This window comes from Mus musculus, chromosome 7 (genome assembly GCF_000001635.26).
Source record: "Mus musculus strain C57BL/6J chromosome 7, GRCm38.p6 C57BL/6J".
In the NCBI taxonomy this organism is placed as follows: domain Eukaryota; kingdom Metazoa; phylum Chordata; class Mammalia; order Rodentia; family Muridae; genus Mus; species Mus musculus.
The window spans coordinates 28,499,762-28,513,412 of NC_000073.6; the positions used below are offsets into that span (position 1 = coordinate 28,499,762).

Sequence of the window (13,651 nt, forward strand, 5' to 3'; positions counted from 1 at the left end):
AGCTTATTTGCCATCAGATTTTTGTTGACAGGTGATGCTTGCACACAGCACCCAAGGGATTATTCCTACACACATTAGCAACAGTCTTCTCCACCCTGGACATTCCCTCCGGGGGTGTTCTGTATCTGTGACCTATAGCAGTGTTTACTGACTTGGCAAGTGACCCTAAAGCTTGGTGGGTGTAAACAACAGTAACCTATTAGTGCTGAAGATTCTGTGGTCCATACCTTTAATCCAGGAGGCAGAGGTAGGCTGTTTGGCCACAGAAGCCAGGGATCTGCCTGTCTCTGCTTCACCCCACACAAGAGCTTAGCTGGCAAGCATACGCCACCAACCTTGGCTCTGCCCCCCCCCCCCTTTTAAGATAGAGTCTAGTATGTATCTCTGGCTTACACAGAGCTCGTTATGTAGACCAGGCTGGCCTCATGGAGAGCTGCCTTCCACTGCCTTCCAAATGCTAGGATTTCTGGAGTGAACTTTTCCTGCGGAGACATGAACAAATAAATGTTTACTCAATACAGGACGGTCTCTGACAACAGATCAGAGTATGATTCCTCCCAAGTCTAGCTTGGCAAATCAATGGGTTTATTGAGCTTACTCCAAGAACTTCCACAGATAAGGGATCCCTTCCTGAAGCATGGCTGTCATCAAAGTAGCCACACTGAATCCCACCCAGCCTGGATGTCCACATCCCCAAAGCAGCACAGAATGGAGTTGATACTTCAGTGGGCCCTCCAGACTCTGTATATGCTACTGTCTCCCAAGACCACAGCCACATGAAGATGGTGCAGAGATAATGGATCTCAGATGAGAGTCTGATGTCCCTCCCCCATCACTTCTACATGGAAACATCAACAGACTGGATATTGGGGGTCTTTGGTAGTCACAGGTGCTCTGAGGAAAAAATAGTAATGGCCACTATACTCAGAGGACATCATTCTATAACACCCACTCCATGTCTGGAGTATTTGGGAGTGGGGAGCTCTTGGCTATTGCCGTGCTTATAGTCCTCCCCCCCCCCCACCTTTGACACAAGCTAGAGTTAACTGCAAAGAGAAACTTCAACTAAGAAAATGCCTCCATAAGGTCAGGCTGCAGGTAAATCTGCAGAGGCATTTTCTTAATGAATGTCTGATATGGAAGGGCCCAGCCCATTGTAAGGGATGGTGTTCATAGATAGGTTGTCCTGGGGTGTGTAAGAAAGCAGGCAGAGCAAGCCACGAGGAGCAAGCCAGTAAGAAGCATTCCTCTATGGCCTCTACTTCAGTGTCTGCCTCCAGAGGCCTTCCATGAGTTCCTGCCTTGACTTTCCTCAGTGATGAAGTATGACCTGAGAGTTGTATGTTGAAATAAACTCTTTTCCTCTCTAAGTTGTTTTTGGTCATGGTGACTCATCACAACAACAGATATACCAATTTAAAGCTATCCTAGCTGCAAGGGAGTCTAGTAATTCCTTCTAGCCAGGTACTCCTCTTACTTGGAACTTTCCAATAAACTTACTGGTTCACCAAGTTTGTCTTATCTGGTATCATACTTTGGTCTGTCATCAGTTCTTTCCATGGGGTGCATAGACTTTTGTGTTATGTCTCTCCAGGAAAAGTGTCATATAATACACACTATAATTGAGTGAGACCTCTACTACTAAAGAATGCTAGATACAGCCTAGCATTCTTTGCTACCCACTTGTACCCTGGTGGTGAGAGTACAGATGTGGAGACCAGAAGTGCCAGGTTGCAGAACATTTTTCACTAGAATGTGGGAGAATCCTGTAAGTACAAATGTTTGTGTGTGTTCCATTCGCCCAGCACCTGGAACAATGCCTGGCATACAATCAGTTTTCAATAACTGTTAAATGATGGTAGCCCTGGCTGATGCAAAACAATAGAAAACACTTTTGTCATTGTTCAAAGTGTGGTAGATATCTTAATAGAAAAATGCAGTCAATGCTTTCCCAATTATTTATTTAGAAATTTATCACTCTTGCCACAGAGCTCCAACAGTGGGACAATGGACACCTCTGTCACCTTTTGTGGGATTCATAGCCATAGTACCTCCTTAAACCCACTTGAGAGTAAGTCACAGAACTGAAATGCTTCAGATCTGAATACTTGATATTTCTACACCAAGTATATGCTGGTATATGAACTACTATGCTCAGAATAGTTAAAACATCATTAATTCCAATAACACTTTATTATTAACATGTACCCTCTGCAGATTTGCCCACTTAGACTAATAATAGTCATTTTGTTTTGTTTTGTTGTTTGGTTTTCAAAACAGGTTTCCCTGTGTAGCCCTGGCTGTCCTGGAACTCACTTTGTAGACCAGGTTGGCCTCGAACTCAGAGATCTACCTGCCTCTGCCTCCTCCTGTGTGCTGGATTAAAGATGTAAGCCACCATTGCCTGGCTTATCATAGTTTTATTCTTTAAAAAATACATTGTATTAGATCCACAGAAGCTGAGAGTATCATGGTGGTTATCAGGGTCTGGGCTGGATATGGGGACTGGAGAGTCCTGTTCAAGGGAATAAAATATTGAAGAGTAAGAGAGATGACTTCAAGAGTTCTAGTCTGCAACACCGAGCTGCAGTTAATAACAATGTGTCCAGGACACAGATACACAGAGAAGCCCTGTCTTTAAAAAGACAAACAAAACACAAAAGACAATGCCCGCCCCCCTAAAATCCCAATGTGCCCAGGAGAAGGCTTGATGAGATGGCTCAGTAGGTAAAAGCACTTGTTTTACAAGTCTGAGGACTGTGCTCAATCCCCAGAGCCCTTGTTGAAGGTAAGAGCTGACTCTCTGACCTCCGCTCATGCCATAGAACGTGGACCCTCTCTACCACGTATCACACACAGGAAACATTTTAACTTAAAAAGAAAAAGATCAAAACAGTAGATTTCAAATGTTCTTGTTGCAAAAGAGTGTTTGGCAAAGGCTGGGAGTGTGGATCAGTGGTAGAATGTTTGTACATGTGCACAGCTGGGGAAATCAGAAGGTCAAGGCCATTCTTGGCTCCCTGGTGAGTTCAAGGCCAACCTGGGCTATTTTTTTATTTTTTTGAGGACTTTTCCTCCAAAAATAGTGGAGAATGGAGATTAAGAACACTCCTGCTCTTATAGAGGAGCCAAGTTTGGCTCCCAGCACCCATGTCAGATGGTTCACAACCACCTGTAACTCCAGCTCCAGGGAATCCAAGGCCTCTGCAGTCCATAGGAAGCCCCACACACATGTGCACAGACACAGAGACAAAATTAAAAAATAAAATGTCTTTAAAAGTAAGAAGCCATGCATGTCTAAATTGGGTCAATTTAGCTATAACACAATATATCTATGTTCATATATATATATATATATATTATGTTCATATATTTGTGTGTGTGCAATATATATATATATGTATATATATAATTTTTGTTTTAAAATTTTAAATTAAAATTTATTTTATATGTGTTAGTCCCAGCACTCAGGAGGAAGAGGCATGTGTATTTCTGTGAGTTTGAGGCCATGTAGTCTACAAAGAGAGTTCCAGGACAGCCAGGACTGGTACACAGAGAAACCCTATCTCAAAAAACCAAATCAACCAAACAACCAAACAACCTCATTTTTTATATGTATGTGTGTTTTGCCTGCTTCTGTATCTGAGGAGCAAGCTCCTGCCCAGTGCCCTCAGTGGCTGGAAGCGGGCATTGGGTCCTCTGGGATTGCAGCTACGTATGGTTGTGAGCCACCATGTCCATGCTGGGAAGCCAACCTAGGACTCCTGCAGGAGAAGCAAGTGCCCCTAACCACTGAGCCATCCCTCCACCCCCTCATTTTATTTAATTTTATTTTTGAACAGAGCCCCAGGTAGCCATGGCTAACTTTGAACTCACTACACCGCACAGGATGACCACGGGTCCCTCCTCTTCCTGCCTGCCTGCCTGCCTGAGTTCTGGATTACAGGTGTGGGCCCCACAGGGAGCTCTGTGACATTTTCCTACACATGTGTCACTGTACTCTGCCCCATAACCATATAGCCAATTTACCTATATTACATGCATACTTTTAAATCCAGGTAACGAATCAGCTCATCACAGTCGGAGTTCAATGTCACACTGCCTTCTCTTCTCTGATCTAGAATGGTCCACAGCCTTTCTGTTTTGTTTTATTCTTTCCTGACATTGACATTTGTGGAGAGTCCAAGGTAACCACTCTATAGACTATTTTCCTTGGATTCATCTGATTCCTTCTTGTTGATTTAAGTTCAGGGTAAATATGAGTTTCCCCAGAATAGTTCAGAAGTGGTGCTGTGTCCTTGCTGCATCCCACTGGAAGGAACATCTTGTCTCTCGGTCGTCTTCTTATTGGTGATTCAGAGAAGCTGTAGCTGGCTTGGTGTCTCCATTATAAAAGTCTGTCCTTGGCTGGGGAGACGGCTCAGCGGGTAACATGCTTGCTGTGCAAGTTGCAAGGATCTGAGTTCAGATCCCCAGCATCCTCCTAAAAGTCAGGTGCTGATGCAGGGGTGGAGATAGGTAGATAGGCTGACTCCAGGTAACAGTGGGAGACCCTGTCTCAAAAACAGAGACAACTGGTGTTGACATCTGCCATCCACACATGCATAGGCAATTGCATTGACCCGCACATTAATGTGTAAGTGCTCTCTCTCTCTCTCTCTCTCTCTCTCTCACACACACACACACACACACACACACACACACATACACACACACAGTTTCTATTCTTGAACTAGGTGTTGTGATTCATGCTGTAATTACCACGACAGGGAGGTAGAGACAGGAAGAGGATGAGTCTAAGGCCACCCTCGGCTATATTGGATGGTTCTATCTCAAACACTAAAGCAAGCAAGAGTTCACATTTCTATCCTTCCTTCAAGTTAAGAGGCTATCTGTGGGTGATACTGGCACCCTAGAACTTTTCTGCCAAGGCTATATTATCAGGTGAGCCTTGCCAATCAGCATGGCATGGAGAATCTACACAAAATCAGCGCTGTCAATTAAGTTTTTCTCACCAGCATGGCATGTGTATATGTTTGTGTATGTGGCGTGTGCGTGTGTGTGTGTTTGGAGTGTGTGTGGTGTGTGTGTGTGCATATGGGGAGGCCGGAGAATGGCCTTGGGTGTCATTCCTTGTGAATGGTATTTACATTATTTGTTAAAGTTGTCTTACTTCTTATTATCAGGTGCATATGTGATGTCTGTGCACAGTGTGCACCGGGGGTCAGAGGACAACTTTGTGGAGTTGGTTCTCTCCTCCCACCCCTATGTGGGTTCCAGGAATCAATCTCAGGTTGTCAGGTTTGCATGGTAAGCGCTCTGTTCTCTGTGGCACTTGATGGTCCCTCCCTTCCTCCCTTCCTTCCTCCCTCCCCTCCCCTCCCTTCCTTCCTCCCTCCCCTCCCCTCCCCTCCCCTCCCCTCCCCTCCCCTCCTTCCTTCCTTCCTTCCTTCCTTCCTTCCTTCCTTCCTTCCTTCCTTTCTTCCCTTCTTTTTGAGACAGGGAGATAGGGGCTCTCACTGAACCTGAAGCTCTCCCACTGGGCTACACTGGCTGCTGAGAGAGTTCTAATCACCTCATTTTCCTGCCTCCCCGAGCTAGGGTTGCAAGAGTATTACTACTGTAGCTAACTTTTTACATGGGTTCTGGGAGCTAAACTCAGGTCCTCAAGCTTGCCAGGCAGGTGCTTTACACACTGAGTTCTCTCTCTAGAACCCTTCACGTTTTTTAGACGGGGAAATTCCTATACAGCCCAGACTGGTCTTGAACCTGTGCTCCTCTTGAGGGCTAGAATGCTAGACATTTGGTTCAGCAGACACCTAGCCCTCTCCAGTTCCCTGGAGACCTTTCTCCATATGAGGAGACCCTATAGTCCGAGGCTTTTCATGCACATCTCTGGTTTTTTTGTTTTGTTTGTTTTTTTTTCCTACCACCATTGCCTCTTTTGGTCCAGAATACCTGGGGGAAACTCCTTTCAACTCCTCCCCACAGCGTCCCAGGCTCTGGAGGGTTCAGGACCACGGACAGGGGGCACAGCTGCTAACTGCAGAGCGTTTCTTCAGCACTAGCTGCTCCCTTACCTAAAATTCTTCCACGTTATTTAAATTTATTAACTTTTTTTTTTTTTTGGTATTTTTCTTGGGGGTTGACTGGTTCTATGTACACCAGGCTGGTCTGCAACTCATTATGTAGCCCAGGCTGGACTTGAACTCACCATTCTCCCGAGTGTTAGTGTGACAGTCTGGACAGTCCCCATTTATATGCTCGTGAACTTCACTAGCTAATGCAATGCTCTGTGACCTTGGAAAGGAAGGGTAGCCAGACATTTTACACTGAGGGCGAACTCTGAGGACATTATAAGGGAAACAAGCAAGCTACAAAGGACGACTACTACGTGGACCGATTCTGTCATCCTTAGAAATGGAGTATATCCGCACGGGCACCTGCACCCCGGGTCACAGCCCAGTGTGCAGACACTCAGATCAGACATTCGGAGTAACACAGTCCTAGTGCTCAGAACATGGAGACCATGCCCAGTGCTACACACCTGTCACAATGTGGTCCACAGGACAGAGTGTCAGAAGCCACCGTGCCTGTTCCCTGGAGCCCTCACGGCCACTCTCATGCCTTGTCGCCTCCTGCCAGGCTTTTCCAACCAGTTCCTTTCTATGTCTCAGTTACAGATGGTATTAGAGCTGCCTCAATGGCGTTTCTCAACGCGCAGAGGAGGAAGCCAGGAATTAGCCCACCACAGGAAAAATGCTTTGATCTCTGCACCTGATGAAGACCAGGTTCCCTTGTCCTGTGTGCCCTGGCTGGCACTGGGGAGGATGTGGAGGCTTTGAGAGGCTGCCATGGGGTCTCTGTGTCATGAGGTTCTGCACACTGATCCCAGGGGACCAGACAGTCAGTTTCTCTTCCACCATATACATGGATGCCTGGGATTGAAGTCCTCGGGCTTGGAGGCTGCAATTTTATCCTCCAGAACTAGCCATGTAGATTAGGCTGGCTTCAAATCCAAAGAGATCCCCCTGCCTCTGCCTCTGGAGGTCTGGGATCAAAGGCATGAGCCATCACACCCATTTCTTAAATTTTGTTTTTATACGTAGTAAGAGTAGAAGTAGGTGTGTGTGTGTGTACCCAGGGCCGTTACCCACAGAGCCATCTTATCATTCCAGAAAGTCTGTCTTCTGAAAGAGACAGTTTAGAATGGAATTGCAAGGATCAGGGAACAATGGTTCAGTAGACACTGTGTCTGCTGCAGAAGTGTGAAGGCTCAGTTTCAGATAGATCACTTTTCCACCAAGGAAAAGATGGGTGGGCATGGAGACCTGCCTATGACACTCATGCTAAGAAGGTGGAGACAGACTATGCCCAGGGCAAACTGTCTATCTGAGACCTTGAGCTCTGGCTCAGTGAGAGACCACACCCACCTCAATAATCAAGTGGAGAGTGATGGAGGAAGACACCGGGTGTCCACTTACATCTTCCATGAACACACACGTGTGCATTCACACCTGCATATATATGTGTGTGTGTGTGTACAAGTACGAGCATGCACACAGAGACACATACATATACTCACAAAGGGGACACCACAATATCACATTTGAGGTGAGTCAAGACCTACATCTCAACGGACACAGGACACGTTGGAGTGACACTCAGGCCTACATCTCATGGGGCACAGGAGAGCAATCGGAAGACAAGATGGGTCTAGAATGTTCCCATCATGGAAGACACTTTCAGATATAAGCGTTATAGAAATGAGCAGTGTTTTCAGTACCATTTTGTAGACAGTACATAAGCACTGGGGGCAGGGGACAGGGTCTCATGCAGCCCAGGCTGGCCCCAAGCTCACCACGTAGGCAAGGATGACCTTGAGCTAACTCCTGTCTCCGCCTCCTGAGGGCAGGCACTGCAGCCATGGACCATCCCATCCCACAAGCAGACACCTGTGCATCCTGTTTCAAAGCTCTGGTCTCTCTGGGAGTTCAAACATGCCTGCCCATATTAAAGGTCAGGATGGTTAACAGCACGTGCTGTGGACATCTGGGCATAAAGCTTATCATGGGTGGGCTGAGGATGTGACTCAGGGGGGCCATTCTTGCCTAGCACACATGAAGCCTTGGGTTCAATCCCCAGCACTGTATGAAGACAGATGTGGGTGGCACATGCCTACATCCCAGCACTAGGGAGGTGGAGGCAGGTGAATCAGGAAGTTCAGGGCAGCCACAGTGACACAGTAGTGAGTTCGAAGCCAGCCTGAGGCTCAGGAGACCCTGTGTCATCATGAAACACTGTCCTAGGGAATGGAATGCCGAGGCACCGCTCTGGGAAGCACACTTTGTCTTCACACAAGTTCCAGAAGAGGAGAGAGTAAAGCACAGAGGACCTTATCCACACGGTGTCTTTACTGCAGCAAGGCTGGCTGTTGTGAGACCCTGTCTTAGTGGTTATGCCTACAAGCCCAGCATCCCAGAGGGGCAACAGGAGAAACAAGAGTTTGAGGTTATCAGACTACATAGCAAATTGGAGGCCAGCTTTGGCTACAAGAAGCCATCTCAAAGACAGAAACAAAGGAGAACATAGAGAAGCCTGCTGCCAACACCTGGAACCACAGGGAAGAGTCTTTTCCAGAACAACATAAGATTCCCCCTCCAAAGTAAAACAAACAACAACAACAAAAAAAACCCAAAAAACAAAAACAAACAAAGGAACAAAAGCCCCCAACACCCAGAGGCAAAAAGTAGTAGTCCAGGCTAGACCACAGAGTTCAGGACAAGCAGGAGTGTCCCTGTAGACTTGAAGTTGTGGGGTTTTTTTTTTGTTTTGTTTTGTTTTGTTTTGTTTTGTTTTGTTTTCCCAAGGACAAAAGAACAGGAGTCAACACCAACACACACACCACAGAGGTCTTTTATCATTGTGTATTTGAAGAATGTTTACAAAGTAAAAAAATAGACATTTTGTGGGGACCGAGTCTGAGACCCACAAGTATAAATAAATACTTTAAACAGGCATGAATAGCTATAAATTAAGGTGTGGTCTTGGTGCATCCACACAGTGAAGAATTCCTGAAGCTGGCAGGAGGGTTCCAGGTCAGACACACTGGTCTCCATTGGCCACACACTTGAGGTCCCGGGTGAGCAGGCGAAACAGGTTGGAGGTGACAGAGGCCTCCAGGCAGCCAGGGGTCTCCTGAAAGGACAAGGCTGGCTCAGGGTCTGCTGGGCCTCATAGCTCCAGGCCCTGCAGACCCCAGTTCCCTGTCCAGACTCACCTTGCTCTGGGCCTCCTGGAGCCTGTGCAGCCAGCGGGAGAGGCGGCGGCTCGGGGACCTGGGCTCTGCTGTGGCCTGAAGCTGTGTCTGTGGATAGAGGATGGGGACTGTGAGGCTGCTGCTGGGACACAGGAGAAGCCCAAGTGGCTGGAGGCACAATGGGGAGGAGCCAGGGACCCAGGACTCACACAGGTCTGCAGCTGGGAGTGAATGTGGCTCAGTGTATGAAGAGGCTGGCCCAGGATGGTGGCCAGGGCTGAGTCAGTCATGTTCTCCCAGACCTTCAGGGTCAGGGCCACCTCAGCCTGCAAGGCCTTGGGGCGCTCTTGGACCTGAGCAAGGAGACAGGAGGGAGAACCCGTGAGTGAGCAGGGGAGGGGAGGTCAAGGGAGACAGGTGAAGGGGACAGGATTGGGGCCAGGACAGGGGACATCTGAGACATAGAGGACAGGGACAGCTGAGGAGCCACAGCCAATGGGCTCACACTGTGGACAGGCCATGGAGCTGCCAGTGAGGACGAGAAGCAGGAAAGTGGAGGCCCAAACAGCACCCAGACAAGGCCTCTGAGGGCAGGCTGAGTCCAGCCCCCACTCACCTGCAGCTGCTTCAGGTCCCAGGCCCTGGGGAAGAGGTGGGAACTGCACCTCAGGTCCTTCTCAAGCAGCCTCTTCTCCTGGAGAGCAGAGACACAGGTTAGCCCACACAGGAGGGTGAAGGTTAGACCACTGCAGTGGGGCTGGGATGGTCATGACAGGAAAGATGAAGTTCACTGCCAGAAAGACAGAGGTTCCTCCAAAGCAGTGGATACCAGGAGATAGCCCAGTTTGCAAAGAGTGGAGATCATTCTAAGGGTTAGCTCACTGAAGGAAGAGTGGAAAATAGCCTCCTGTAGGAATGATGGGGCTTAGAATATTACAGGAAATGTGGGCTTTCTGTTCCCAGCCAAGGGAGGATGGAGACTAGCTCACTGCAGCAAGAGTGGCTTCAGCCTGAGGGCTGAGGTTAGCCCACTCTAGCAGAGATTCAAGTCAGCCCACTGCACAAAGTGTGGAGACCATTTTCATCCCAGTTAGCATAAGGGATGAAACCCAGAAAGGGAAGGGTGGAGGAGGCTAGCCCATACAGGAGGGCAGAGGGAGACTCACGATGGCATCCTTGGCCTTTTTGAAGGCCTGCAGCTCTTTTGGGGACAGAGACTTGAACTGAGCAATGTGGCAATCCTTTGCTTCCACTGGGAGCCTGGTGGCCCTGGGGACAGGGTCAGCTTGGGTTCTTGTCAGCACTGCGGCCAGCAGCAGAGGCAACAGCAGGAGGAGCATGTGGCCCCCAGCTGTTTCTGTGTCACAGAGGGACAGAGTGAGATTAGAGTGAGATGTGTAGCAAGGTGGCTCTTGGGACACACACCCACACACCATTCTTGGGACTCACCTGGCTTCATGTTGCTCTCCGGGGTCTGTGAGGAGATAGGGACTCAGGTCTCCCTTGAGGTTTTCTCTGGTTCTTGCTTGGTGTCTCTGGCCTGGGTCGTCCCCTGTGGCCTGTTGCTGTGTGAGGACTGAGGCTCTGAGTTTCCAGCTCTGTGGAGTGCACTGCCATCCGTGCTCCATGCTTTTAACCTGGTCTGATGGGCAGCCCCAGCTGATGTAGGAAAAGTGAAAATAAGGTAGCAGGTTGATACCTGCCACTAGGGAGCCCAGGCTGGGGAAGCCCAGAGCAGGGCGTGGCGAGAGCAGGTGAGACACTGCAGGGAAAGAGAAAATGACAGAGTCCAGGTCACCTGGGGCAAGGTTCGTCAGGAGGCTTCCCACAGGAAGCTGGAGGCTGGGGTAGCTTCGGGGCACAGGCTCAGGTCTTTGGTTCGGTTTTGTGGCAGATAGCTGTCTGTGCTGGAGAGAAGACAGGCAGATGTCCTGCCATCTGCTCAGTGCCCCATCCAGGCTATGGGACAGATCCCCAAGAGCTGCCTAGTGGAGGGGTGGAGACCCAGGGCTGCTGGCAGGCAGGAGAAGCTCAGATACAGAAACCTAAAACCCCATCTCCTGTGGAAAAGGAAGTATGCAGAATGCCAAAGTCACCCCATGAACTCTTTAGCTCCTTTCAGACTATCAAAGGTTTGGGCTCCCTAATGACATGTCATGGAGTGTATGTGTTGATTTCTCCCCAGATTGTCTGTCTCTCCCATCCTGGACCTATCTACCCCCTACCTTTCCAATCTCATGTCGCTGTGTTCTCCTCTGCCTCCCCCTTCCTCCCACAAAACTTCATTTTCTCTTCAAGGTCCCCTTTCTAGTTTCATGATCTATAGTAGGCCCCGTGTGAGGGAGTGTGGCTTGTCTGACTTTTTCGGTCTTTGGGTTTACCTCACTTACTAAGATAATATCCTGTCTGTCTGTTTCCCAGAACTTTTTGGAGTTTCAGTTTTTTTTCTAAGTGGCTGAATGAAATCCCTCCATGTATACTTCCCACGTTCTCATCATCTGTTTGTCTGCTGGTGGGCAGCTGGGACGGTCTCCTCGTGATGTTATTGTGAGAAGAGCAGCTAAGACCATGGGAGTGCAGACGTCTCTGTGGTGCGGCTTAGGGCCGCTGGGGTTTGCCCAGGTCTGGCAGAGCTGGGTCCTGCGGTTCTACTTTTTTTTCCTTTTTATAAACCTCTATGCTGGATTCTATAGTGGCTGCACCATTTTGCTCTCCTGAGCACTAGATATAGTCGTTTGTAAAGGTTCTCTCCCCCACATCCTCACTGGCCTTTGTCATTGGTTTTCTTTTGCAGGGAGGTTGGTTTTTTGAGACAGGATTCCTCTGTGTAGTCCTGTTTGCTCTAGAACTCCCTCTGTAGACCAGGATGGTCTTGCTTCTTCACTGCTTGGATTAAAGGCGTGCGCTGCCATATTCAGTGTCTTTACTAGAATTCTGATGCGGCTTTCATAATCAGATTACTTGTGGTAACACGGTCGTTTTCATAGGGTTGATTTTGAGAGTTCAGGAGCCCAGAAGAGATGTCTCTATCACCTAGTGTCACAATCAATTTCTTTGTAGAGTCTCTATGTTTTCATTGTAGAGGTTTTCACTTCCCTGGTTAGATTTATTCCTATGTGTACCTTCACTTATTTATATCTTTTTTTGTTGGTAGATTGAGTTCTCTAACAATTCCATACATGGATGACCCACTCTGTTTATCCTCTCCTTTTCTTATCTCTCTCCATTATCTATTTCATTGAAACAATTGTGAATGGAATATTTTTTTCCTAACTCTTTCTCAGCAAGTTCATTATTGGTATGAAAAGGCTGACCAATTGTTCTTTGTTGTATTTCGAAACAGGGTCTTGTTGCTAGACTTCAAAGCAACGTGCACATGACCTCAGACTTCTGAACCGTTTGCCCTGACATCGAGTGCTGTAATCACAGGTGCTCCCTCATGTCCACTCACAGGTGCTCCCCCATGTCCACTCTATACAGCTCTGGGCATTGAACCCAGGGCTTCAGCCATGGTAGCAACAGTCTATCAGCCGATGCTGGGTCTAGCCCCTGCTCTATAACAGCTGCTGGCTCTTACAGGTTGCCACTGAGTGTGTTCTGCTAGACCTACAGTTTCCTACTGGAGTCCAGAGCAGCTTTTCTCCTTCATTCAATCTCTCTCCATCCTCGTTTTCTTTGGGGGGTGGGGGAAAGGGAGTAACAAGTTCTGGCCTGGGGTTCTCTGTGTAGCTGAGCATGACCTGAGCTCCTGGTCCTCCTGCCTCTGCCTCCTGCTGCTAGGGTTATGGACTTGTACCACCATGGCTCTGGGACGACTGGCTGTGGACGGGTGTAGCCAAAGATCTCAGTGAAGGTGTGTGTGATGAGGACCTTCATTCATTCAGTAGAATTCATCCCTGAAGCTGGAGGCTGGCCTTGTCCAAGGTGACAGAGTAGAATCCTGGAATGATAAGAGTCGCCATTTCTCATGGAGCTTTTTTTTTTTTTTTTTTTTTTTTTAAGATTTAACTTATTTTTGTGTGTCAGTGTTTCTCCTGCATGTGTATATGTACACCACTTGCTTAATGCCCCCAAAAGGCCAGAAGATGGCATAGGACCCCCGAGTTTGAAGGTATAGATGATTGTGAGTCACCATGTGGGTGCTGGGACCAAACCCAGGTTACTGCTCCAAGCTACCAAACCATCTCTTCAGCCCTGCTTTCTCCATTTCTTGAGACACTTACACATGCTCATTTCATGGGTACTTTCTGTATTTTTGAAATGATATGTATCTATGTGAGTACTCCATGGCTACCTCTTGTAGCCCAGGTTAGCCTGGAATTCATTAGGTCGTCCAGGCTGAATGCAAATTCATGAAGCTCCTGCGCCGAGCTCCAGAATGCTAGGATTTGA

At 48.1% G+C, this 13,651-nt stretch overlaps 1 protein-coding gene across 2 annotated transcripts; it reads right to left on the reverse strand.

Annotated features, from left to right (window-relative positions):
* Positions 1–9,022: 9,022 nt before the first annotated feature.
* Ifnl2 (interferon lambda 2) lies at positions 9,023–10,771 on the reverse strand. 2 transcript variants are annotated; one of them, XM_006540121.1, is made up of 6 exons: positions 10,709–10,771; positions 10,426–10,616; positions 9,876–9,953; positions 9,469–9,612; positions 9,281–9,367; positions 9,023–9,198 (listed from the first exon to the last, which is right to left on the reverse strand). In XM_006540121.1, exons 1-6 carry the CDS (start codon positions 10,716–10,718, stop codon positions 9,100–9,102), a joined length of 609 nt encoding a protein of 202 aa, XP_006540184.1. In that variant the 5' UTR covers positions 10,719–10,771; the 3' UTR covers positions 9,023–9,099. The 2 variants fall into 2 exon arrangements, with proteins under 2 accessions (XP_006540184.1, NP_001019844.2); NM_001024673.2 differs by lacking the exon at positions 10,709–10,771 and having other exon boundaries at positions 9,100–9,198; positions 10,426–10,599.
* Between the last annotated feature and the right edge of the window lie 2,880 nt (positions 10,772–13,651).

Bases quoted from the DNA above. Each gene is read 5' to 3' on its own strand.
- Ifnl2 (XM_006540121.1), bottom strand. The intron at 9,368-9,468 runs GTGAGTCCTGGG...CTCTATCCACAG, and splicing joins ACTCCCAGCTGCAGACCTGT to ACACAGCTTCAGGCCACAGC. The intron at 9,199-9,280 runs GTGAGTCTGGAC...TTGTCCTTTCAG, and splicing joins TCCAGGAGGCCCAGAGCAAG to GAGACCCCTGGCTGCCTGGA.